The sequence below is a fragment of the Coregonus clupeaformis genome, unplaced genomic scaffold, assembly GCF_020615455.1.
Source record: "Coregonus clupeaformis isolate EN_2021a unplaced genomic scaffold, ASM2061545v1 scaf1378, whole genome shotgun sequence".
NCBI lineage: Eukaryota > Metazoa > Chordata > Actinopteri > Salmoniformes > Salmonidae > Coregonus > Coregonus clupeaformis.
In genome coordinates this window covers 99910-127253 of record NW_025534832.1, presented here as the reverse complement: position 1 = coordinate 127253, position 27344 = coordinate 99910, and the positions used below count along the sequence as shown (strand labels likewise).

Here is a 27344-nt window from a genome sequence, read left to right as displayed (position 1 = left end):
GAATACACCCCGGATCACACGCAAACACAGTTCCCTTTCATAGCAGCCACATACAAACAGCATGATCACTTTGATCGTTGTATAATTCCTTCTCGCATCTACACACTCGCCTCCTCTCACCTTTTCCCTTCGCTTGTGGACTTCAATACACAACACATCAGCTGTCTGTGACCAGGCGAAAAAACCTTTCCAAGCTAAACCTTCATATCATGACCGCTATTTGACCTAGATAGTTTTCAATTATTTGGTGACGTGAATATATTTAGTATAGTTTTATCTAAAAAGGATACCTTTTTTTTATGTTTCTCGTTTATAATTTTTCTGAAATCCACTGAGGAGGATGGGCCTCCCCTTCCTCCTCTGAGGAGCCTCCACCGCCATCTATTAATAGGTGCCCTTCTTTGGAGGCATTGGAAAACCTCCGTTGTCTTTGTGGTTGAATCTGTGTTTGAAATTCACTGCCCGACTGAGGGACCTTACATATAATTGTATGTGTGGGGGGACAGAGATGAGGAAGTTATTCAAAAATCATGTTAAACACTATTATTGCACACAGAGTGAGTCCATACAACTTATTATGTGACTTGTTAAGCAAATTTTTACTCCTGAACTTATTTAGGCTTGCCATAACAAAGGGGTTGAATACTTATTGACTCAAGACTTTTCAGATTTTCATTTTAATTCAAATTGTAAAAACATAATTCCACTTCGACATTACGAGGTATTACAGTATGTATAGGCCAGCGACAAAAAACATCTTAAATTGAATCCATTTTAAATTCAGGCCGTAACACAAACGAAATGTGGAAAAAGTCAAAGGGGGTATGAATACTTTCTGAAGGCCCTCCATAGGGGGTAAGGTGACTGGGCTTCAGGAGTACCAGCAGCATATATGATGACTGAATGTGAGTGTGACCGCGTGTGCCTGTGTGTGTGTGTAGTCAGTATAAATGTGTGTCTATGTTATGTGTGAGCAAATGAAGTGTGTGTGTGTGTGAGTGTGTATAGAGACAGTAAATATATATATATATATACACAAGGTACGGGTAAACTCAGATAGTCTGTGTAGCCATTCTGCTGGCTATTTATTTAGCTGTTTAGCAGTCTTATGGCTTGGGGATAGAAGCTGTTCAGGAGCCTGTTGGTGTCAGACTTGATGCACTGGTACCGCATGGCGTGCAGAAGCAGAGAAAACAGTCTATGGCTTGGGTGGCTGGAGTCTTTAACGATTTTCCAGGCCTTCCTTTCACACCGCCTGATATAGAGGTCCTGGATGGCAGGGAGCTCGGCCCCAGTGATGTACCGGGCTGTCCGCAACACCCTCTGTAGCGCCATGCGATCCAGGGCGGTGCTGTTGCCATACCAAGCGGTGATGCAGCCAGTCAAGATGCTCTCAATGGTGCAGCTGTATAACTTTTTGAGGATTTGGTGGCTCATGCAAAACTTTTCAGCCTCCTGAGGAGGAAGAGGCTCTGTCACGCCTTCTTCACAATTGTGTGTGTGTGTGTGTGTGTGTGTGTGCACAACTTTAAGTCCTTATTGATTTGAACACCAAGGAATTTGAAGCTCTCGACCAGGTCCATTGCAGCCCCGTCGATGTGGATGGAGGCGTGTTCGCCCCCCCAGGATCCAGTTGCAGAGGGAGGTGTTCAGTCCCAGGGTCCTAAGCTTGGCGATGAACTTGGAGGGGACAATGGTGTTGAACGCTGAGCTGTAGTCAATGAACAGAAATAGACTGAAGAAAATGTAGGTAATCTGTGAAAATACAGTAAGCTTTCATTCAGTGTGTCTTGACAGAAAACCAAAGAACCCTGTACAGGGATTTTTATGTGGTGACTATAAACCACAATGTGTGTGATGAAGATGATGTGAGAGAGAGAGAGAGAGAGAGAGAGAGAGAGAGAGAGAGAGAGAGAGAGAGAGAGAGAGAGAGAGAGAGAGAGAGAGAGAGAGAGGGGGGGGGGGGGGGGGGGGGGGGGGGGGGGGGGGGGAAAAAAAAAAAAAAAAAAAAAAAAAAAAAAAAAAAGGGAGAGAGGGGAGAGAGAGAGAGAGAGAGAGAGAGAGAGAAATTCCCACTTATTTTTTTCCCCAAGTTACAGGGTTTTCTATTGCAGTACAAAAGGTTTGGGTCTCAACAAGTTGCTGTCACAGCTGCATTGTCATCACTATTATTCCCCTTAAATACATCAATACATAGCAGCGTCTGAGAGGGTGGAAATTGAGTTAATAAGCTGCTGAGGCCAAATAATAATTGTTGAGTTGAATAATAATAGATTTTCTGTAAGCTGTTGACAAGGGAACTATCTGTTATTGGATCGCCACAACTCTGAATTAAATTGAGGCCAAAAGGTTAATTCCACTTTTTTTCTGAACTCCTGAAAATACGTAGCAAAGAAGAAGAAGGGTTGGTGATGGTTCAATCTGACTTACATCCTTGTGTACCCCCAACAGCCCAACTCCAGTCCTGCTGTACCCCCAACAGCCCAACTCCAGTCCTCCTGTACCCCCACCAGCCCAACTCCAGTCCTCCTGTACCCCCAACAGCCCAACTCCAGTCCTGCTGTACCCCCAACAGCCCAACTCCAGTCCTGCTGTACCCCCAACAGCCCAACTCCAGTCCTCCAGTACCCCCACCAGCCCAACTCCAGTCCTCCAGTACCCCCAACAGCCCAACTCCAGTCCTCCTGTACCCCCACTAGCCCAACTCCAGTCCTCCTGTACCCCCACCAGCCCAACTCCAGTCCTCCTGTACCCCCAACAGCCCAACTCCAGTCCTGCTGTACCCCCAACAGCCCAACTCCAGTCCTGCTGTACCCCCAACAGCCCAACTCCAGTCCTCCAGTACCCCCACCAGCCCAACTCCAGTCCTCCTGTACCCCCACCAGCCCAACTCCAGTCCTCCTGTACCCCCACCAGCCCAACTCCAGTCCTCCTGTACCCCCACCAGCCCAACTCCAGTCCTCCTGTACCCCCACCAGCCCAACTCCAGTCCTCCTGTACCCCCACTAGCCCAACTCCAGTCCTCCTGTACCCCCCACCAGCCCAACTCCAGTCCTCCTGTACCCCCAACAGCCCAACTCCAGTCCTCCTGTACCCCCACTAGCCCAACTCCAGTCCTCCTGTACCCCCACCAGCCCAACTCCAGTCCTCCTGTACCCCCACCAGCCCAACTCCAGTCCTCCTGTACCCCCACCAGCCCAACTCCAGTCCTCCAGTACCCCCACCAGCCCACTCCAGTCCTCCAGTACCCCCACCAGCCCAACTCCAGTCCTCCTGTCCCCCACCAGCCCAACTCCAGTCCTCCAGTACCCCCAACAGCCCAACTCCAGTCCTCCTGTACCCCCAACAGCCCAACTCCAGTCCTCCAGTACCCCCAACAGCCCACCTTTCTGTTGGTAGCACCGGACAAGTTGAATCAGGGGAGTTTGTCTGAAGCTACAACAAAGATGTGTGCTGTTGGGGGTACTCAAGGACTGGAGTTGGGCTGGTGGGGGTACTCAAGGACTGGAGTTGGGCTGGTGGGGGTACTCAGGACTGGAGTTGGGCTGGTGACAGGAGACTGAGCTGGCTGGTACTGGAGGACTGGAGTTGGGCTGGTGAGGGTACTGGAGGACTGGAGTTGGGCTGTGGAGGTACTGGAGGACTGGAGTTGGGCTGGTGAGGTACTGGAGGACTGGAGTTGCTGTGGGGCTGGAGACTGTGGCTGTTGTTACTGGAGGACTGGAGTTGGGAAACACGTGACATCGCATCAAACACAGATTTGAAGCCTGAAGTTTTATGCTGTTTGAATTCTGAGAGATGCATGCTGGAGCAAATTCCTCCCCAGGAGGAGGGTTGGCCACAGATGCAACGCGATGCATGAAGTATCACACCATTTGATCCAACTCCAGATACTAATGTAAAGTAGTCTGTTTGATAGCTCCCCCTGCTGTCTTCAATGCCACTATCATGAGTTTTCATTTTCATTATCATGGGGCATTCAGAGTCCATTGTAACACTAAATGGTTCTCTCTCAGAACTAGTATGACAACGGTTAATGTCTGCATAGACGTTGTAGCTGGGTGGTGGTTAACTCATTGTAGTTGTATTTCATGACACAGTTTAGGTCAAATTAACCTAATAATACCCCCTTAGGACATCTTAGCCAGAAGTTGTACATGTATATATTCTGACCACACAAAACGTATTCAGCTCTTATACCAAATTAACCACTTCCGTTTCATTAGCCTCTAGAGACAGAATCAGCTTTTCTGTGTGCGAGGCGAGGACGTTTATCTGAAGATGGGGTATCTTGTTGCTGTCTCCATTCGTCTTTCAGACCTGCATCAGCTACTATCTCCCCTCATCATATGGGTCCATAGTAGTTAAATACAACTGATGTTTATTGTCATTCTGTTGCTGTGTCTCCATATTGAACATTATGCTACCGGACGTTGCAATTTGACAGTATTATTCCAGCCACAATCAAAGATCTAAAGGCACACATTGATCATTTCATTTCTTTATTTTTGCTCTTAATACTGGTTAATAACTTGATTGGTAGAATTATAAAACAGACAAATTCAAACCGTCTGGGTGCAACAAAAAAAATATACAAAAACACTATTCAACAGTTTATGGTATCCTGACTAGTATTGTAGTGTGTGTGTGTGTGTTTGTGTGTGCGTGTGTGTGTGTGTGTGTGTGTGCGTGTGTGTGTGTGTGTGCGTGTGTGTGTGTGTTTGTGTGCGTGTGCGTGTTTGTGCGCATGTGCGTGTGCGCGTGTGTGTGTGCGCGCGCGTGTGTGTGTGTGCGTGCGTGTGTGTGTGTGTGCGTGTGCGTGTGTGTGCGTGCGTGTGTGTGCGTGTGTGTGCGTGTGTGTGTGTGTGTGTGTGTGCGTGCGTGTGTGTGTGTGTGTCTTCATGTCCAGGCTCCCTCTTTCCTTTATGCAAGCGTCATTAGTACTTCAGCTACTTCAGCACTTGAAAATGGCACAGATCTCGGATCTTCTTCTGAGGAATAGAAGAATTGCGCATCATCCCTGAAACCAAGTAAAAGGGTGCATCCCCATAAGGCTGTTGAAACCTAGTGCACTATATAGGCTTTAGGGTGCCGTTTGGGATGCAGACAGACACTTTCCTCAGAAGTCATTGGTGCTGCCTGCACCTCATCTGAGACCGTTGGACTTATTTTAAAGTTAATACAAAATAAAAAATGGACAAATCGCTGAATCTCAACCTTCCTGCCAAAAAAGTAAACTTGTCCATCCTCTCAAATACATAAGAGACACATTTAAATGAATGTTAGGAGGCCTGATGTACATCCCCCAGCGTTAAAACTATTAAAACAGCTCCTAAGTAAGAGCTTCATAACTGCGTCCCAAATGGCACCCTATTCTCTAAACAGTGCACTACTTTTGACCAGGGCCCTATGGACCAGGGTCCACACTATAAAGGAATAGGGTGCCATTTGGGACGTAGCTTTAGAAAGGATTGTGGGGTGCTTATATTTGTCCTGTTACACACAAATGTGTTTCTTGCATATCCCAACTCCCCCTTAAGACAGCTGCAGGGGGTGGGGGTCACGGCCAGGGTCGCCATTGGACAGCGCCCCCTGGAGCAATTAGGGTTTAGTGCCTTGCTCAAGGGCACAGAGACAGACTTTTCATCTTGTTGGCTCCGGTATTCAAACCAACAATCTTTGGGTTACTGGCCCAACGCTCTAACCTCGAGGCTACATGCCATGTTGAGGGATAATAGTTTCCTGCACTCATACAACAATAAACAGACACCATTAACATCTTACTAACTCATCAGGGTATGACCATGTCTGAGATCATATCTACATCTAGTGACCAGATGTAAAGAAATGGGCCGGCCACATCTAATTCTAGGACCTGGGAGTTTTTAGCTTGCTCTCTTTCCTCTAGCTCTCTTTAACTCTCGCTCTCTCTCTCTCTCTGAATGTGCCCAACTCTCTGTCCTTTATCCTGAAGTGTACTTTCTCACTTGTGCACAGCTTCCCACACATTTCATTAAAAGTGTTGGGATTGGTGAATTTATGGGCTTGGACTAGAGGGAGTTCCTATGCCAGTCCTTTCCTTTCAGATCCATGAAGGGAAGTGAACAAGCGCACACTTCGAAAGAAAGAACAGAGAATTGGCAGGCAGGGCAGACAGAGGCCTCTGCTTGGTAAACCTTGTAGGAGCCTGGCAGCAGAAGTATTGGATGTTTTTGGAGCACAGGGTTGCAGGGAAGACCAGCCAGCAGGCGCAGTCCCTCAGCCCCTCTGAGCCCCTCTGAGCCCCTCTGAGCTCTCTCTTTGTTGTGGACACACAGAGACTTCTTAGTCTGCCCCAGTGGGCCCATTCAGCTCTCTGGCTGCCTCCGCACACAGAGGGACACTTCAGTTTCTTTTCACGTTGTCGTTGGAGGGCTGGAGCTCAGGCTGGGCCTGGGGATGAGGATGGTACGGTCCAGGCTGGGTGCCGTTGCTGCTGCTGCTTCTGCCTGTTGGTTTGTGGCTCTGGCTCAGTACAATCGCAGTCAGAATACTGATGATGTGAATGTGAAAGTACATTGACCTACAGGGTGAAAAAATGATGTGATGAAATGCTACAGAAACCAAATCACGAAAGACAGAATAAGAGAAAAAGTAGATCTGACACGCTTGTCCTCCATAAAGACAACTGGGGAACATCCAGGCTTATCAAGATAATACAACACTAAGCTAATGAATTGTCCACATATGAGCTAGCCTGGGTATCAGTCTGTTTGTGCTAACACTACACTCCTTGTCATGCCAAGAAGTTGACATGATAGCACATCCAGATCTGGGGCCAGGCTACATACGACCATCATTGACCTGTAGGAAAATAACCAAAATGGATGTTTACTTGTAGTACTGCATGGTAGGTTCTACTGCCAGCAGTAGGAAGGGCATGACGGTGTAGCAGATAGACAGCTGAGTAGCTGCCCAGGTCACTACGTCATAGCCAAGCTTCACAGGACGAGAGGACAGGAAATACTGACGGACGTTCTTACGAACCTGCGGTGTGGGAGACAGGAGAGAGAACATGGTGACGTACGGCCCTGGGTGAGGCTGAGATGAGACGCCTGAGGTGAGTTCTGTGTGTGCGCGTGTGTGAATGTGTACATGTGTGTAAGTGAGAGAAAGACAGAGAGAAGCAGAAAGAGAGAGAGAAAGAGAGAGAGAGAGAAAAGAGAGAGAGAGAGAGAGAGAGAGAGAGAGAGAGAAAGAGAGAGAGAGAGAGAGAGAGAGAGAAGAGAGAAGAGAGAGAGAGAAAGAGAAGAGAAGAAGAGAAAGAGAGAGAAAGAGAGAAGAGAAGAGAGAGAGAGAGAGAGAAAGAGAGAGAGAAAGAGAGAGAGAGAGAGAGAGAGAGAGAGAGAGAGAAAGAGAGACAAACAACAAATTGAGACTCCTGTGTACAACGAAAAACACAAAATAATGCATGCAGAGCAGAATTAGGCCGATACCCGCTAATTATCCAAATCCAGAAAAGAGCCGTTAAATTCTACAACCACCTAAAAGGAAGCGATTCCCAAACCTTCCATAACAAAGCCATCACCTACAGAGAGATGAACTTGGGGAAGAGTCCCCTAAGTAAGCTGGTCCTGGGGCTCTGTTCACAAACACAAACAGACCCCACAGAGCCCCAGGACAACAACAACAACACAATTAGACCCAACCACATCATGAGAAAACAAAAAGAGAATTACTTGACACATTGGAAAGAATTAACAAAAAAACAGAGCAAACTAGAATGCTATCTGAACAGAGAGTACACAGTGGCAGAATACCTGACCACTGTGACTGACCCAAACTTAAGGAAAGCTTTGACTATGAACAGACTCAGTGAGCATAGCCTTGCTATTGAGAAAGGCCACCTTAGGTAGACCTGGCTCTCAAGAGAAGACAGGCTATGTGCACACTGCCCACAAAATGAGGTGGAAACTGAGCTGCACTTCCTAACCTCCTACCAAATGTATGACCATATTAGAGACACATATTTCCCTCAGATTACAGCGATCCACAAAGAATTCGAAAGCAAACCCAATTTTGATAAACTCCCTTATCTACTGGGTGAAAAACCACAGTGTCATCACAGCAGCAAGATTTGTGACCTGTTGCCACAAGAAAAGGGCAACCAGTGAAGAACAAACACCATTGTAAATACAACCCATATTTATGTTTATTTATTTTCCCTTTTGTACTTTAACTATTTCACATTGTTACAACACTGTATATATACATAATATGACATTTGAAATGTCTTTATTCTTTTGGAACTTCTGAGTGTAATGTTTACTGTTAATATTTATTGTTTATTTCACTTTTGTTTACTATCTACTTCACTTGCTTTGGCAATGTTAACACACGTTTCCCATGCCAATAAAGCCCTTAAATTGAAATTGAATTGAATTGAGAGCGAGAGCGAGAGCGAGAGCGCGTGCGAGAGAGAGAGAGAGAGAGAGAGAGAGAGAGAGAGAGAGAGAGAGAGAGAGAGAGAGAGAGAGAGAGAGAGAGAGAGAGAGAGCCATAAGAGCAGAGAGACTCACAGCTCTAGCTGCCAGTGTGATGGGTATAGCAGTAATAATGGTACTCACAGCTCTAGCTGCCAGTGTGATGGGTATAGCAGTAATAATGGTACTCACAGCTCTAGCTTCCAGTGTGATGGGTATAGCAGTAATAATGGTACTCACAGCTCTAGCTGCCAGTGTGATGGGTATAGCAGTAATAAAGGTGAAGTAGTATCCAGGGTAAACTCCATGCCATAGAGCTGACAGGATGAAGGTCAGAGCTGTGGGGTAACAGGGAGCACGGTCGTAACACACACTGAAGAGAGAGGAGTTATAATCAGACCTGGATCAGATATATTGTTATGCAGTTAACAGAATAAAATAAACATGAATGAATGTACAGCAAATTGGTTTTGTACTAATGTTGTGCACATGTGGCTATTATCTTGGTAGAATATCTTGGAAGAATTAATACTTACGTTTTGAGCCAAACACCAGTCTGAATATTCCAGTTGTCTATGAACTTCTTGAAACTAGTTGCTGTCTGCAAAAAGAGAGAGTTCCATATTTAAACTTGAGTCATTTTCAATCATTCTGTAAAGCAAAAAGTTCAAAGTGTTTTTGTTTCCAAACGTACCTCAATCCCCCAGATACTGAGGTTGGAGATGAGGTCCCAGGACACCTGTCCAGTTTCATCCACACCTTTAATGCCATAACCTGCTGCATTGTTGATGGCATCAGCTGTTGGGACAAACAAACCGATGAATGGATGAATGTACGAATTTCCCCAATATTAATGGATGAATTAATGAATTTCCCCAATATTAATGGATGAATGACTGAATTTCCCCAATATGAATGGATGAATGAATGAACTTTCCAATAGCCAACACTACACTGGGTAGGTAAACCCTCACCTAACGTCCATGAACTTTCTAATAGCCAACACTACACTGGGTAAACCCTCACCTAACGTCCATGAACTTTTCAATAGCCAACACTACACTGGGTAAACCCTCACCTAACGTCCATGAACTTTTCAATAGCCAACACTACACTGGGTAGGTAAACCCTCACCTAACGTCCATGAACTTTCTAATAGCCAACACTACACTGGGTAGGTAAACCCTCACCTAACGTCCATTAACTTTTCAATAGCCAACACTACACTGGGTAGGTAAACCCTCACCTAACGTCCATGAACTTTCTAATAGCCAACACTACACTGGGTAGGTAAACCCTCACCTAACGTCCATGAACTTTCTAATAGCCAACACTACACTGGGTAGGTAAACCCTCACCTAACGTCCATGAACTTTCTAATAGCCAACACTACACTGGGTAGGTAAACCCTCACCTAACGTCTATGAACTTTTCAATAGCCAACACTACACTGGGTAGGTAAACCCTCACCTAACGTCCATAAACTTTTCAATAGCCAACACTACACTTGGTAAACCCTCACCTAACGTCCATTAACTTTCCAATAGCCAACACTACACTGGGTAGGTAAACCCTCACCTAACGTCCATGAACTTTCCAATAGCCAACACTACACTGGGTAGGTAAACCCTCACCTAACGTCCATGAACTTTCTAATAGCCAACACTACACTGGGTAAACCCTCACCTAACGTCCATGAACTTTCCAATAGCCAACACTACACTGGGTAGGTAAACCCTCACCTAACGTCCATGAACTTTCCAATAGCCAACACTACACTGGGTAGGTAAACCCTCACCTAACGTCCATGAACTTTCCAATAGCCAACACTACACTGGGTAGGTAAACCCTCACCTAACGTCCATGAACTTTCCAATAGCCAACACTACACTGGGTAGGTAAACCCTCACCTAACGTCCATGAACTTTTCAATAGCCAACACTACACTGGGTAAACCCTCACCTAACGTCCATGAACTTTTCAATAGCCAACACTACACTGGGTAGGTAAACCCTCACCTAACGTCCATGAACTTTTCAATAGCCAACACTACACTGGGTAGGTAAACCCTCACCTAACGTCCATGAACTTTTCAATAGCCAACACTACACTGGGTAAACCCTCACCTAACGTCCATGAACTTTTCAATAGCCAACACTACACTGGATAAACCCTCACCTAACGTCCATTAACTTTCCAATAGCCAACACTACACTGGGTAGGTAAACCCTCACCTAACGTCCATGAACTTTCTAATAGCCAACACTACACTGGGTAAACCCTCACCTAACGTCCATGAACTTTCTAATAGCCAACACTACACTGGGTAGGTAAACCCTCACCTAACGTCCATGAACTTTCTAATAGCCAACACTACACTGGGTAGGTAAACCCTCACCTAACGTCCATGAACTTTCTAATAGCCAACACTACACTGGGTAAACCCTCACCTAACGTCCATTAACTTTTCAATAGCCAACACTACACTGGGTAGGTAAACCCTCACCTAACGTCCATGAACTTTTCAATAGCCAACACTACACTGGGTAGGTAAACCCTCACCTAACGTCCATGAACTTTCTAATAGCCAACACTACACTGGGTAAACCCTCACCTAACGTCCATGAACTTTATAATAGCCAACACTACACTGGGTAAACCCTCACCTAACGTCCATGAACTTTCTAATAGCCAACACTACACTGGGTAGGTAAACCCTCACCTAACGTCCATGAACTTTTCAATAGCCAACACTACACTGGGTAGGTAAACCCTCACCTAACGTCCATGAACTTTCTAATAGCCAACACTACACTGGGTAGGTAAACCCTCACCTAACGTCCATAAACTTTTCAATAGCCAACACTACACTGGGTAAACCCTCACCTAACGTCCATGAACTTTCCAATAGCCAACACTACACTGGGTAGGTAAACCCTCACCTAACGTCCATAAACTTTTCAATAGCCAACACTACACTGGGTAAACCCTCACCTAACGTCCATGAACTTTTCAATAGCCAACACTACACTGGGTAGGTAAACCCTCACCTAACGTCCATGAACTTTCCAATAGCCAACACTACACTGGATAAACCCTCACCTAACGTCCATGAACTTTTCAATAGCCAACACTACACTGGGTAAACCCTCACCTAACGTCCATGAACTTTCCAATAGCCAACACTACACTGGGTAGGTAAACCCTCACCTAACGTCCATGAACTTTCCAATAGCCAACACTACACTGGGTAGGTAAACCCTCACCTAACGTCCATGAACTTTCTAATAGCCAACACTACACTGGGTAAACCCTCACCTAACGTCCATGAACTTTTCAATAGCCAACACTACACTGGGTAGGTAAACCCTCACCTAACGTCCATGAACTTTTCAATAGCCAACACTACACTGGGTAGGTAAACCCTCACCTAACGTCCATGAACTTTCTAATAGCCAACACTACACTGGGTAAACCCTCACCTAACGTCCATGAACTTTCTAATAGCCAACACTACACTGGGTAAACCCTCACCTAACGTCCATGAACTTTCTAATAGCCAACACTACACTGGGTAGGTAAACCCTCACCTAACGTCCATGAACTTTCTAATAGCCAACACTACACTGGGTAGGTAAACCCTCACCTAACGTCCATGAACTTTTCAATAGCCAACTCTACACTGGGTAAACCCTCACCTAACGTCCATGAACTTTTCAATAGCCAACACTACACTGGGTAGGTAAACCCTCACCTAACGTCCATGAACTTTCTAATAGCCAACACTACACTGGGTAGGTAAACCCTCACCTAACGTCCATGAACTTTCTAATAGCCAACACTACACTGGGTAGGTAAACCCTCACCTAACGTCCATGAACTTTTCAATAGCCAACACTACACTGGGTAGGTAAACCCTCACCTAACGTCCATGAACTTTCTAATAGCCAACACTACACTGGGTAGGTAAACCCTCACCTAACGTCCATAAACTTTTCAATAGCCAACACTACACTGAGTAAACCCTCACCTAACGTCCATGAACTTTCCAATAGCCAACACTACACTGGGTAAACCCTCACCTAACGTCCATGAACTTTCTAATAGCCAACACTACACTGGGTAGGTAAACCCTCACCTAACGTCCATAAACTTTTCAATAGCCAACACTACACTGGGTAAATCCTCACCTAACGTCCATGAACTTTCCAATAGCCAACACTACACTGGGTAAACCCTCACCTAACGTCCATGAACTTTCCAATAGCCAACACTACACTGGGTAGGTAAACCCTCACCTAACGTCCATGAACTTTCTAATAGCCAACACTACACTGGGTAAACCCTCACCTAACGTCCATGCGAAGTAGAACTTGGGTCTTGCAGCTTGTATAGAGAAGAAGGCATACGTCAGTCTGGTTAGGAAAGGTGCCTCGTTGACGAAATGGCTGTCAACATTATATGTGACGGGGAACGCTTTGGTGAGGGTCAGGAACAAAACCATGCACACACCACAGATCACCAGTTTACGAGTGACAGCAGCCTGAAAACCAGAGGGAGAAAGTCTGATCATTCAACTGGGAAACTACTTTTATTATTGCCTTCATTTAAGCCAGGTAAGTAATTTAGAACACATTTTATTTTGCAATAAACACCTGATAATATGCTGCTATGTTGTTAGTAGTGTAAATACATTGTTATTATACACGTATAAGATTAACTTAATGTCAATAGTTTCTGAAAGAAAGTACTTCTTTACTCTAAATGACTCCACTTGTACCCAGTCTTACCACAGGTGAGGGCTCTGGGACTAAAATGACTCCACTTGTACCCAGTCTTACCACAGGTGAGGGCTCAGGGACTTTTTCAAATCCATTCAGTCCAGTGTTGGACCCTGACAGCCTCCTCAGCCTCCTCTGAACGTGTCTCCCCTCTATAAAGTCTATGTAGTCCTTATAGTGACTGCAGGGTCCCACCAGGATACTGAGGAAGTTCAGGTTGTAGCTCAGGTATTCTATCAGAGACGGCTTGGAGCTGGAGGTAGAAGAGAAGAAGGAGGAGACTTTAATCAGAGAGAGAGAGAGAGAGAGAGAGAGAGAGAGAGACAGAGAGAGAGACAGAGAGAGAGAGAGAGAGAGCGAGAGAGCGAGAGAGAGAGAGAGAGAGAAAGAGAGAGAGACAGAGAGAGAGACAGAGAGAGAGACAGAGAGAGAGAGAGAGAGAGAAAACAGAGCATACTAGAATGCTATTTGGCCCTAAACAGAGAGTACACAGTGGCAGAATACCTGACCACTGTGACTGACCCATAATTAAAGAAAGCTTTGACTATGTACAGAATCAGTGAGCATAGCCTTGCTATTGAGAAAGGCCGCCGTAGGCAGACCTGGCTCTCAAGAGAAGACAGGTTATGTGCACACTGCCCACAAAATGAGGTGGAAATTGAGCTGCACTTCCTAACCTCCTGCCAAATGTATGACCATATTAGAGACACATATTTCCCTCAGATTACAGCGATCCACAAAGAATTCGAAAACAAATCAAATTTGGATAAACTCCCATATCTGGGTGAAAAACCACAGTGTGCAATCACAGCAGCAAGATGTGTGACCTGTTGCCACAAGAAAAGGGCAACCAGTGAAGAACAAATACCATAGTAAATACAACCCAGTGGTCCTCTGTAGCTCAGCTGGTAGAGCACGGCGCTTGGAACGCCAAGGTAGTGGGTTCGATCCCCGGGACCACCCATACACAAAAAATGTATGCACGCATGACTGTAAGTCGCTTTGGATAAAAGCGTCTGCTAAATGGCATATTATTTATATTATTATGTTTATTTATTTTCCCTTTTGTACTTTAACTATTTGCACATTGTTACAACACTGTATATAGACATAATATGACATTTGAAATGTCTTTATTCGTTTGGAACTTTTGTGAGTGTAATGTTTACTGTTAATATTTATTGTTTATTTCACTTTTGTTTATTATCTATTTCACTTGCTTTGGCAATGTTAACACACGTTTCCCATGCCAATAAAGCCCTTTGAATTGAATTGAAAAGAGAGAGAGAGAGAGAGAGAGAGAGAGAGAGAGAGAGAGAGAGAGAGGGGGGGGGGGGGAGGGAGAGAGAGAGAGAGAGAGAGAGAGGGAGAGAGAGAGAGAGAGAGAGAGAGAGAGAGAGAGAGAGAGAGAGAGAGAGAGAGAGAGAGAGAGAGAGAGAGAGAGAGAGAGAGAGAGAGAGAGAGAGAGAGAGAGAGAGAGAGAGAGAGACACAGCCTTAGGAGTACTGTATTCTATTCAATCAATCAATTTTATTTTATATAGCCCTTCTTACATCAGCTAATATCTCGAAGTGCTGTACAGAAACCCAGCCTAAAACCCCAAACAGCTAGTAATGCAGGTGTAGAAGCACGGTGGCTAGGAAAAACTCCCTAGAAAGGCGAAAGCCTAGGAAGAAACCTAGAGAGGAACCAGGCTATGAGGGGTGGCCAGTCCTCTTCTGGCTGTGCCGGGTGGAGATTATAACAGAACCATGCCAAGATGTTCAAAAATGTTCATAAGTGACAAGCATGGTCAAATAATAATCAGGAATAAATCTCAGTTGGCTTTTCATAGCCGATCATTAAGAGTTGAAAACAGCAGGTCTGGGACAGGTAGGGGTTCCATAACCGCAGGCAGAACAGTTGAAACTGGAATAGCAGCAAGGCCAGGCGGACTGGGGACAGCAAGGAGTCACCACGGCCGGTAGTCCCGACGTATGGTCCTAGGGCTCAGGTCTCTCAGTTGGCTTTTCATAGCCGATCATTAAAGAGTTGAAAACAGCAGGTCTGGGACAGGTAGGGGTTTCGTGAGCCGCAGGCAGAACAGTTGAAACTGGAATAGCAGCAAGGCCAGGCGGACTGGGGACAGCAAGGTGTCATCATGCCCGGTAGTCCTGACGTATGGTCCTAGGGCTCAGGTTCTCAGAGAGAAAGAGAGAACGAGAGAATTAGAGAGAGCATACTTAAATTCACACAGGACACTGGATAAGACAGGAGAAGTACTCCAGGTATAACCAACTAACCCCAGCCCCCCGACACATAAACTACTGCAGCATAAATACTGGAGGCTGAGACAGGAGCGGTCCGGAGACACTGTGGCCCCATCCGAAGAAACCCCGGACAGGGCCAAACAGGAAGGCTATAACCCCACCCACTCCGCCAAAGCACAGCCCCCCGCACCACTAGAGGGATATCCCCAACCACCAACTTACAATCCTGAGACAAGGCCGAGTATAGCCCACAGAGGTCTCCACCACAGCACAAACCAAGGGGGGGCGCCAACCCAGACAGGAAGATCACGTCAGTAACTCAACCCACTCAAGTGACGCACCCCTCCCAGGGACGGCATGAAAGAGCACCAGCAAGCCAGTGACTCAGCCCCTGCAACAGGGTTAGAGGCAGAGAACCCCAGTGGAGAGGGGAACCGGCCCGGCAGAGACAGCAAGGGCTGTTCGTTGCTCCAGCCTTTCCGTTCACCTTCACACTCCTGGGCCAGACTACACTCAATCATATGACCTACTGAAGAGATAAGTCTTCAGTAAAGACTTAAAGGTTGAGACCGAGTCTGCGTCTCTCACATGGGTAGGCAGACTGTTCCATAAAAATGGAGATCTATAGGAGAAAGCCCTGCCTCCCGCTGTTTGCTTAGAAATTCTAGGGACAATTAGGAGGCCTGCGTCTTGTGACCGTAGCGTACGTATTGGTATGTACGGCAGGACCAACTCGGAAAGATAGGTAGGAGCAAGCCCATGTAACGCTTTATAGGTTAACAGTAAAACCTTGAAATCAGCCCTTGCCTTAACAGGAAGCCAGTGTAGGGAAGCTAGCACTGGAGTAATATGATCAAATTTCTTGGTTCTAGTCAGGATTCTAGCAGCCGTATTTAGCACTAACTGAAGTTTATTTAGTGCTTTATCCGGGTAGCCGGAAAATAGAGCATTGCAGTAGTCTAACCTAGAAGTAACAAATGCATGGATTAATTTTTCTGCATCATTTTTGGACAGAAAATTTCTGATTTTTGCAATGTTACGTAGATGGAAAAAAGCTGTCCTTGAAACAGTCTTGATATGTTCGTCAAAAGAGAGATCAGGGTCAAGAGTAACACCGAGGTCCTTCACAGTTTTATTTGAGACGACTTTACAACCATCTAGATGAATTGTCAGATTTAACAGAAGATCTCTTTGTTTCTTGGGACCTAGAACAAGCATCTCTGTTTTGTCCGAGTTTAAAAGTAAAAAGTTTTCAGCCATCCACTTCCTTATGTCTGAAACACAGGCTTCTAGCGAGGGCAATTTTGGGGCTTCACCATGTTTCATTGAAATGTACAGCTGTGTGTCATCCGCATAGCAGTGAAAGTTAACATTATGTTTTCGAATAACATCCCCAAGAGGTAAAATATATAGTGAAAACAATAGTGGTCCTAAACGGAACCTTGAGGAACACCCGAAATGTACAGTTGATTTGTCGGAGGACAGACCATTCACAGAGACAAACTGATATCTTTCCGACAGGTAGGATCTAAACCAGGCCAGAACTTGTCCGTGTAGACCAATTTGGGTTTCCAGTCTCTCCAAAAGAATGTGGTGATCGATGGTGTCAAAGGCAGCACTAAGGTCTAGTAGCACGAGGACAGATGCAGAGCCTCGGTCTGACGCCATTAAAAGGTCATTTACCACCTTCACAAGTGCAGTCTCAGTGCTATGATGGGGTCTAAAACCAGACTGAAGCATTTCGTATACATTGTTTGTCTTCAGAAAGGCAGTGAGTTGCTGCGCAACAGCTTTTTCTAAAATTTTTGAGAGGAATGGAAGATTCGATATAGGCCGATAGTTTTTTATATTTTCCGGGTCAAGGTTTGGCTTTTTCAAGAGAGGCTTTATCACTGCCACTTTTAGTGAGTTTGGTACACATCCGGTGGATAGAGAGCTGTTTATTATGTTCAACATAGGAGGGCCAAGCACAGGAAGCAGCTCCTTCAGCAGTTTAGTAGGAATAGGATCCAGTATGCAGCTTGAAGGTTTAGAGGCCATGATTATTTTCATCATTGTGTCAAGAGATATAGTACTAAAACACTTAAGTGTCTCTCCCGATCCCAGGCCCTCGCAGAGCTGTGCAGATCCAGGACAGCTAAGCCCTGGAGGAATACGCAGATTCAAAGAGGAGTCCGTAATTTGCTTTCTAATGGTCATGATCTTTTCCTCAAAGAAGTTCATGAATTTATCACTGCTGAAGTGAAAGCCATCCTCTCTTGGGGAATGCTGCTTTTTAGTTAGCTTTGCAACAGTATCAAAAAGAAATTTTGGATTGTTCTTATTTTCCTCAATTAAGTTGGAAAAGTAGGATGATCGAGCAGCAGTGAGGGCTCTTCGGTACTGCACGGTACTGTCTTTCCAAGCTAGTCGGAAGACTTCCAGTTTGGTGTGGCGCCATTTCCGTTCCAATTTCCTGGAAGCTTGCTTCAAAGCTCGGGTATTTTCTGTATACCAGGGAGCTAGTTTCTTATGACAAATGTTTTTCGTTTTTAGGGGTGCAACTGCATCTAGGGTATTGCGCAAGGTTAAATTGAGTTCCTCAGTTAAGTGGTTAACTGATTTTTGTCCTCTGACGTCCTTGGGTAGGCAGAAGGAGTCTGGAAGGGCATCAATGAATTTTTGTGTTGTTTGAGAATTTATAGCACGACTTTTGATGCTCCTTGGTTGGGGTCTGAGCAGATTATTTGTTGCGATTGCAAATGTAATAAAATGGTGGTCCGATAGTCCAGGATTTTGTGGAAAAACATTAAGATCTACAACATTTATTCCATGGGACAAAACTAGGTCCAGAGTATGACTGTGGCAGTGAGTAGGTCCAGAGACATGTTGGACAAAACCCACTGAGTCGATAATGGCTCCGAAAGACTTTTGGAGTGGGTCTGTGGACTTCTCCATGTGAATATTAAAATCACCAAAAATTAGAATATGATCTGCTATGACTACAAGGTCTGATAGGAATTCAGGAAACTCAGAGAGGAACGCTGTATATGGCCCAGGAGGCCTGTAAACAGTAGCTATAAAAAGTGATTGAGTAGGCTGCATAGATTTCATGACTAGAAGCTCAAAAGATGAAAACGCCATTTTTTTTTTGTAAATTGAAATTTGCTATCGTAAATGTTAGCAACACCTCCGCCTTTGCGGGATGCACGGGGAATATGGTCACTAGTGTAACCAGGAGGTGAGGCCTCATTTAACACAGCAAATTCATCAGGCTTAAGCCATGTTTCAGTCAGGCCAATCACATCGAGATTATGATCAGTGATTAGTTCATTGACTATGACTGCCTTTGAAGTGAGGGATCTAACATTAAGTAACCCTATTTTGAGATGTGAGGTATCACGATCTCTTTCAATAATGGCAGGAATGGAGGAGGTCTTTATCCTAATAAGATTGCTAGGGGTGAACACCGCCATGTTTAGTTTTGCCCAACCTAGGTCGAGGCACAGACACAGTCTCAATGGGTATGGCTGAGCTGACTACACTGACTGTGCTATTGGCAGACTCCACTAAGCTGGCAGGTTGGCTAACAGCCTGCTGCCTGGCCTGCACCCTATTTCACTGTGGGGCTAGAGGAGTTAGAGCCCTATCTATGTTGGTAGATAAGAGGAGAGCACCCCTCCAGCTAGGATGGAGTCCGTCACTCCTCAGCAGGTCAGGCTTGGTCCTGTTTGTGGGTGAGTCCCAGAAAGAGGGCCAATTATCCACAAATGTTATCTTTTGGGAGGGGCAGAAAACAGTTTTCAACCAGCGATTAAGTGCTGAGACTCTGCTGTAGAGCTCGTCACTTCCCCTAACTGGGATTAATGATGTTTTGGAGCTGAAGGTAGGAGAGAGGAGAGAGGAGGGACATTGATGTCTGTTTATTGTTGCCTTCATGTATCTATTGCAATTAAAAACATTTTCAAAAAATAACAAGAAAAGGACATTGGAAATGTCTATCTCTGTGAAAGGATGTAGGGGTTGAAAAGTAATAAAGGGGAGTATATATATATATATATATATATATATATATATATATATATATATATATATATAAACATGGGGGATTGGAAGTGATGCAGACAATTACATTGATGGAAGTTACAATCTATCTGCAATATTAAGCTGATCTACCCCCCCAAAAAATAAAAAATAAATAAAACCGTATATCTCTGTTTCATTTACATTTACATTTTAGTCATTTAGCAGACGCTCTTATCCAGAGCGACTTACAGTTAGTGAATACATTATTATTATTTTTTTATACTGGCCCCCCGTGGGAATCGAACCCACAACCCTGGCGTTGCAAACGCCATGCTCTATCAACTAAGCTACATCCCTGCCGGCCAAACCCTCCCCTACCCTGGACGACGCTGGGCCAATTGTGCGCCGCCCATGAGTCTCCCGGTCGCGGCCGGCTGCGACAGAGCCTGGATTCGAACCAGGATCCCTAGTGGCACAGTTAGCACTGCGATGCAGTGCCTTAGACCACTGCGCCACTCAGGAGTACGCGCCACTGTTTCGTTAGGAGCTGACGGTAATCTCTGTTTCGTTAGGAGCTGACGGTAATCTGTGTTTACATCCTAAACACGTCCTTTCCCTCCACCCCCCCGGGAATAATCATTTTGTTTTCTCCTGACAGCATCAATGTCATTCTAAGGGTATCTTGTTTACTTTGAGTGAGAAGACTTGCACAGACAAGTAGTTAATATCAATGCAATTTGTGGATGGTAGATTTCATATCATGCAGTGGATTTCAGAAGTCTACATAGCCTATTTTCCTATAATCAAGACTGAGCCAACGCACTGCAAGGCATTCATGGATATGAAAGTTAAATGTATATACCGTAATGAATACATACGCTACAGCAAGACGCCTCTGATCAGCCGTGAGGTCCTCAGACTTTTTAGACATACCTGAAAACAGTGGAGACGATAAGAGAGATACCGTTTTTCAACCCAACCATCAAAGAACTTAAAGCAAAGAAAAAAACCATAGGATGTTGTAAGAAACATAAGAAAAGGTTCCACAGGATCCCCTGGACATTCCTTCCTTACCATCATGCACTTGAAAAGCTAACATAGTGGTTTTCTGGGTAATTATCATCAACGGCCTGAAGGGAGGAAACACAATATTTAGTTTCTAAAGTCAAACTGAGGACATTAACAAGGACAGAAAATGGAACGTGAACAGCGTTTCATAAAGCCTAACTATACTTGAAGAATAAATTAGCATTGATTCTTTGGCGCTTTTCATTCAGACTTTCACGTAGAATACACCCTTTGTTGCTCTCTCACACACAGGAACACACACACACGCTCTGTGTGACAGCATGCCATGCACTTACAGAGTGTGTGTGTGTGTGTGTGTGTGTGTGTGTGTGTGTGTGTGTGTGTGTGTGTGTGTGTGTGTGTGTGTGTGCGTGCATGCCATTGTATGGTCGTGTTACATGAGCCGTAGTCAACAGGCACTGAATGGCACTGTCAGGTCAAGAACGCTGGCATCGCAGAATGTGACACACTATTAGCAATGCACTTACATTACAACACTACTATGCTGATTGATTCTGGAGCCCGTCTAAAACAACCAGATGTTGTACCTTTCGACACGACAGAATATCACAATGTGTTAACACTGTGCACCGCATTTCATAGTGTATGAGAGATTGGAGGTTATACTGTGAGCAAGCACAGTGAGAAACAGGGGCGATAGTAGCTAGATTGACTGAGAAAAAGCAAAGCCACGGACGTGAATGGAGCATCGGATCCCAGTGATGGTGCTGTCTATCCATTCAACAGCAGTACAATGCGATTCAGCTCATTCACCCCTCTGCAGAGTCTGCAGAGAAAGCACAGTTTGTTAGCGAAGGTTAGCATTGATTAGGGTTAGCGATAGCATAATTAGTATAGCATATAATAGCATAATTAGCATAGCATTTACATTTAGCAGACGCTCTTATCCAGAGCGACTTACAGTTAGTGAGTGCATACATTATTATTATTTCTTTCATACTGGCCCCCCGTGGGAATTGAACCCACAACCCTGGCGTTGCAAACGCCATGCTCTACCAACTGAGCTACATCCCTGCCGGCCATTCCCTCCCCTACCCTGGACGACGCTGGGCCAAATGTGCGCCGCCCCATGGGTCTCCCGGTCGCGGCTGGCTATGACAGAGCCTGGATTCGAACCAGGATCTCTAGTGGCACAGCTAGCACTGCGATGTAGTGCCTTAGACCACTGCGCCACTCAGCTAATTAGCATTAGCATTGGCAAAGAATAGCAGTAGCATAGCAAGCATGGCAGCGGCAGGTACTGTTAAACTAACTGACAAACTGTTTTATCAGCTGCATTATTTGTTTAGGGCAGTTTAGGCTTCACAATCTCTGCAAGAACCAAGGAAACCTGCAGATAACAGACAGAAACTAACCAGAGGGGAGTGGCAGATTCAACATGACGGAGAGAGAGAGAGAGAGAGAGAGAGAGAGAGAGAGAGAGAGAGAGAGAGAGAGAGAGAGAGTGTGCAAGAGAGAGGTGGGAACGAATAAATTAATCTAGTGAGTAAGACATACAAATCTAGAAAAACAGAGGTTGAGGAAAGGCTGAGACAGGAAAAGTGAGACAGATAGTGCTGTTGTCACTGTGCAGATAAAAGCAGTGAGTCAGCTGATTCAGTATCGATTGAGAAAACTCTAACGTAGACCCTTATCTGTATTCTGTTACCACGATAACCACATTCATGAAAACCTCAATACACACACACACTATTTCAGAATTCAGGTCACACAAATCTGCCTCATCATTACATAATTCCACATTCCAGTAATCAGTGTTGTGTTCGAGGCCACCTAAAGCGAGACCGATACAAGATCAAGACCGGAGCAAATCGAGTCAGAGTCAAGACCGAGACCGGATGGAGGGGCGAGACCGAGTCAAGACCAAGACCGGATGGAGGGGCGAGACCGAGTCAAGACCGAGACCGGATGGAGGGGCGAGACCGAGTCAAGACCGAGACCGGATGGAGGGGGCGAGACCGAGTCAAGACCGAGACCGGATGGAGGGGCGAGACCGAGTCAAGACCGAGACCGGATGGAGGGGCGAGACCGAGTCAAGACCGAGACCGGATGGAGGGGCGAGACCGAGTCAAGACCGAGACCGGATGGAGGGGGCGAGACCGAGTCAAGACCGAGACCGGATGGAGGGGCGAGACCGAGTCAAGACCGAGACCGGATGGAGGGGGACGAGGGGTCCGGGACCAAGTCAAGACCGAGACCAGAACAATGCGAGTTCAATTCAAGACCATGATTGTAATTTAGTCAAATCACCACCATTATAAGAGTTGAAAATATCCAGTATTTGTGTGTTCATATTTCAGAAGCACATACGGTTTTAGACATTCAGTATGGTAAAAAAAAAAAGCATGCTGAGGGCAAATAGAGAGCCACTCTACAAATTATCGATAACCCAAACAGGTCTACAATAGATGTAAATATTACGAATCCCCCCTCGGTCTCCCCTTACTAATAGTGAGCGTGCAACTTTCAAACTATTTACCCAACTCTTCCCTACCAGCTAATCAAGGAAATTCTGACAAGCTCAACAAAGTTTGAGGATATTTTTCTACGAAAGTAAAGGACAGTAACGTAAGGAGTAGAGTAAGAAGCCAGGTTTCAATAGGCGATAAGATATTACTGTGTCATGAAGACGTATATATACACCTGGTTCTGGCCAAGCGGTTTTATCCGTTGACTGAATGGGAGCTGATAATTATGAGTTTTTTTACTCCGCCGGTCTCTGAAAAGAAGTTACGAGTCCTCGTTGTCAGAGACCAAGTCAAGACAGAGTAAAAATGTATCAGACACCGAGACAAAACCGAGACACTCAATAAGTGGTCTGGAGACCGACCTGGAGTACTTCAACACTGCCAGTAATCCTGTCTTGATCTAGAACAACATGGCTACTCACCCAGAAAAGTCTGTTGAGAGGATCCCATAGTTATAGATGAAGACTCTGCTCACCTGACACACTGTGAGGTAGCTGATGGCCGTGATCATAGTATACCTGGAGGAAATATTTAATTCAGATGGAGAACATGGCCGTGATCATAGTATATCTGGAGGAAATATTTAATTCAGATTGAGAACATGTAGCTACAGAGTAACATCCTACATCCCTCCATGCTAAGAATGAGTGGCGCTTTCAATGAATTAAACCTTTTTAATGTTTCAGTCTAAATACCATACTGGTAGTTCCTTATCTGCATATGGGAGAAAGATCAACTACTAGGTGGAATGGACCATTTTCATCTTAGCAATCACCTTCAAGTACAACTGGAGATGTACAGTAAACACACATAATGTATGGTGAAACGTGGTCTTTTGACACGCAGTAACCCACAACCCAATGACCCATCTTTCTCTAACTGGAGTAGACGAGGCGATGGCACAGAGAACAATGCTATCTCTATGTAGACTCCACCAAGGAATCCCTAATGTACAACATCATCAGTGTTACTGTTCTGTTCTCTACCTACATTCATCACATTCCAGGACCTAAACACAGACAGACAGACAGACAGACAGACAGACAGACAGACAGACAGACAGACAGACAGACAGACAGACAGACAGACAGATATATATATATATATATATATATATATATATATATATAGAGAGAGAGAGAGAGAGAGAGAGAGAGAGAGAGAGAGAGAGAGAGACAGAGAGAGAGAGAGACAGAGAGAGAGAGAGAGAGAGAGAGAGAGTCTGGTCCTGCTATCACTTCCTATCTAGCTCAACTTGTCATCAACATGTCAGCAAAGAATGACCCATGTGGGTAAGACGTTATTGCACGTGTCTGTATGGGAGACACCGTGGTGTGTGTTTACCTGTGAATGTTGTGGATGTCAGCTGTGACCAGAATCCAGTAGCACACCACCACCAAGATGGAGATATGGACTGCATACCTGCAGCGATGAAAACAATTCAAAACAAATGATAGGCTATTGTTTAAAACGTTGTTATTAGGACTAAACTGGGTCCATCGGTTAGTGTCCTCCATTCAACAAAGTAATCCGACCATGATTTAACCCGTATACTTTAATCTGTCCAGTGCACCGAGTGTTCCTTACCAGCCTAAACAGAATATGACAAAGGAGAGGCCAAAGAGTGTGGCGACTGCATGGCGGACCACGGGGTTGGCATACTGAGGGCTGAGGTAGAGACGGAACCAGAAGGCTGCACCAAGGGCAAACACCTGACAAGCCAAGAAGTTCACCTGCACACAAGGCACCAGGCCACAGACATGAGATATTGACAGATTTATATACTCTACATGCATCCTTATTGTGTGTGTGTGTGTGTTGCCTTCGGACAACAGAATATTTCAATTATATAAATTATATTCTATGTTGAGTTTGGATACAAGCAGAATGTCTCTAAATTTATCTATGCAAATGTCATGCGTAAATGTAAAGTCAGATGGCCAAAATGTTGTCATGTCATTCGAGGTATATGGCAGGACAAGCCACTTAATAACATTATTTTAGATTAACATAACTGACTTTAAGCAATCGATTTTCTCATTTTGGAAAAGTGTAGATTACCTGATCCAAAGGGAATCCAAAAAAATCGCTGACTGGAAGCAACCATTTGGAACCGGTAGTTTTAAACGAAGAGGTTGTCAACTCGTCCATTCTGCATGGTAAAGTTCTGAAGTCGCTCCTCCGTAAAGAAAAAAAAAGGAAAAAAAAGTGAAGAAATGTTTTACCAAATAAATAAATAAAGTGCTTCTACAATCTCATTGCTGTTCATTGATCGAAATACATCCCAAGCATTGATGCCGAATCAATAAACTCGGCGTCCTCTCTGTGCAGTCGTAGTTAACAAAAATATGCTGTTGTGACAGTTACAAATATGCGAGAATTAGTGCTGACTGCAAATGTAGCCTTGGTAGGCGTGGTACAGAGCTGTCAATTGTATCACGGACTGAGGCAGGAACAGTAGGATGGTCCCCTCCTCTCTAATAACTCTACATTATCCGACCTACTGATCTAGTTTCTAAACGTGACACAGTTGCTTTTGATGTTCACAAGTAGTTGGTCGCATTGAAATTTCAATTTGGTTTACTTTCTGAAATGACTGGAATTGAAATAGAATTTACCCCAAAAGGTCCAAGGTTATTATATATTTTTGTTTTTCTATTCGTTTTTATTTCTATTCGTTTATTCGATTTTTATTTTGAATTCAGTTTAGTTTAATTTAGTTTCAGACCTGATTTGATCGTTTTTATTTACTTTCAGTTCTATACAAATATTTATATTTCGTTTTTTATATTATTCAGTTTCAGTTTTAGTGTTGGCAGTAATATGTGTCGGGGTCATAGGTCAGGTTCTTTCAACTGGGGGGCAGTAATATGTGTCGGGGTCATAGGTCAGGTTCTTTCAACTGGGGGGCAGTAATATGTGTCGGGGTCATAGGTCAGGTTCTTCCAACTGGGGGGCAGTAATATGTGTCGGGGTCATAGGTCAGGTTCTTCCAACTGGGGGGCAGTAATATGTGTCGGGTCATGGGTTAGGTTCTTCCAACTGGGGGGCAGTAATATGTGTTGGGTCATGGGTTAGGTTCTTCCAACTGGGGGGCAGTAATATGTGTTGGGTCATGGGTTAGGTTCTTCCAACTGGGGGGCAGTAATATGTGTTGGGTCATGGGTTAGATTCTTCCAACTAGGGGGCAGTAATATGGCGGGTCATGGGTTAGGTTCTTCCGACTGGGGGGCAGTAATATGTGTCGGGGTCATGGGTTAGGTTCTTCCAACTGGGGGGCAGTAATATGGGTCGGGGTCATAGGTCAGGTTAGCCCTTCTCATTCCACATCCCTTTTGATTGGCTGAGGTGATTTGGTCAAGTGTGAAACGCTCTATCTAGAAACAATGTATCCTTAATTGCGATAAAGTTTTGGAAAACTTGAAAACTCAACTTAATTATCATTCACAAATAGCTTTACAAATATAAAATATACACTTACTGTTAGCTGTTTTACCACAGATTTCCACTGAGATTTTTGATGTAACACAGCTTCAAACCAGCAGATTTGCTTTGTTCCCTCTGAGTTTCCATTAGCTCAGGAAGTGCAATGTAGAACACCTCCTTGGGAATGTGTTAAAACAGTAAGTATTTTTGTATTTGTAAAATCATTTTTGGGGTGATATGAAAGTAGAATTTCTGAGGTTTCCAAAACCGTATTGCATGCGGTAATATATTAATGGTCAGACAAAGCTTCGGACAGTTGTACACTTTGGCCCTGCTGTGGTCAATTGTTCAAATGAGAACCCTATGACTGTATGGCCTTGGGCTCTCAAGAGATTGACAGAGGTATGTTCTTAGTTTGCACAGTTATTTCAAATATATCATATATGAACATTGTATTTGACAGCTTTATCAATGGCTGAATTTGTAGAGCCAGATTATAAATGGCTTTACTATTCTGATTTAGTGAAGGGCACCATCTGCTGTATAGTGAAGGCAGTGCACTACATTTCAAAAGGTCATTTTTTTCTTTTACACCATCACTGGGACATGATAATACAGACAGCACTGAAGTTTTATGTGTTATCAATAATTAGTTTGGCTGGGGGAGTCGGACAGTCCATGGGGTTAAAGCATTGGATGTGTTGTAAAGCAATAATTAGTTTAAATGTGCATTGCCAACTCATTGTCATCCATTGCCATGTTTGGCTTGACAAGGACAGAAATGGAGTGGGCAAGAACATGATTGTATGCATGTCTATAAGGCAATGAAAGTAGTAGCAGTTTTTAAAACAATTTTAATAAATG

The 27344-nt window shown here is 44.6% G+C and overlaps 1 protein-coding gene across 2 annotated transcripts; it reads right to left on the bottom strand.

Annotated features, from left to right (window-relative positions):
• Positions 1–5560: 5560 nt before the first annotated feature.
• On the bottom strand, positions 5561–25439 carry LOC121533296 (lysophospholipid acyltransferase 1-like). 2 transcript variants are annotated; one of them, XM_045218114.1, is made up of 13 exons: positions 25116–25439; positions 24642–24787; positions 24399–24476; positions 23477–23572; positions 20572–20627; positions 20376–20430; positions 13304–13496; positions 12813–13005; positions 9157–9260; positions 8999–9063; positions 8703–8835; positions 6875–7026; positions 5561–6562 (listed from the first exon to the last, which is right to left on the bottom strand). In XM_045218114.1, exons 1-13 carry the CDS (start codon positions 25203–25205, stop codon positions 6385–6387), a joined length of 1539 nt encoding a protein of 512 aa, XP_045074049.1. In that variant the 5' UTR covers positions 25206–25439; the 3' UTR covers positions 5561–6384. The 2 variants fall into 2 exon arrangements, with proteins under 2 accessions (XP_045074049.1, XP_045074050.1); XM_045218115.1 differs by lacking the exons at positions 20376–20430; positions 20572–20627.
• Between the last annotated feature and the right edge of the window lie 1905 nt (positions 25440–27344).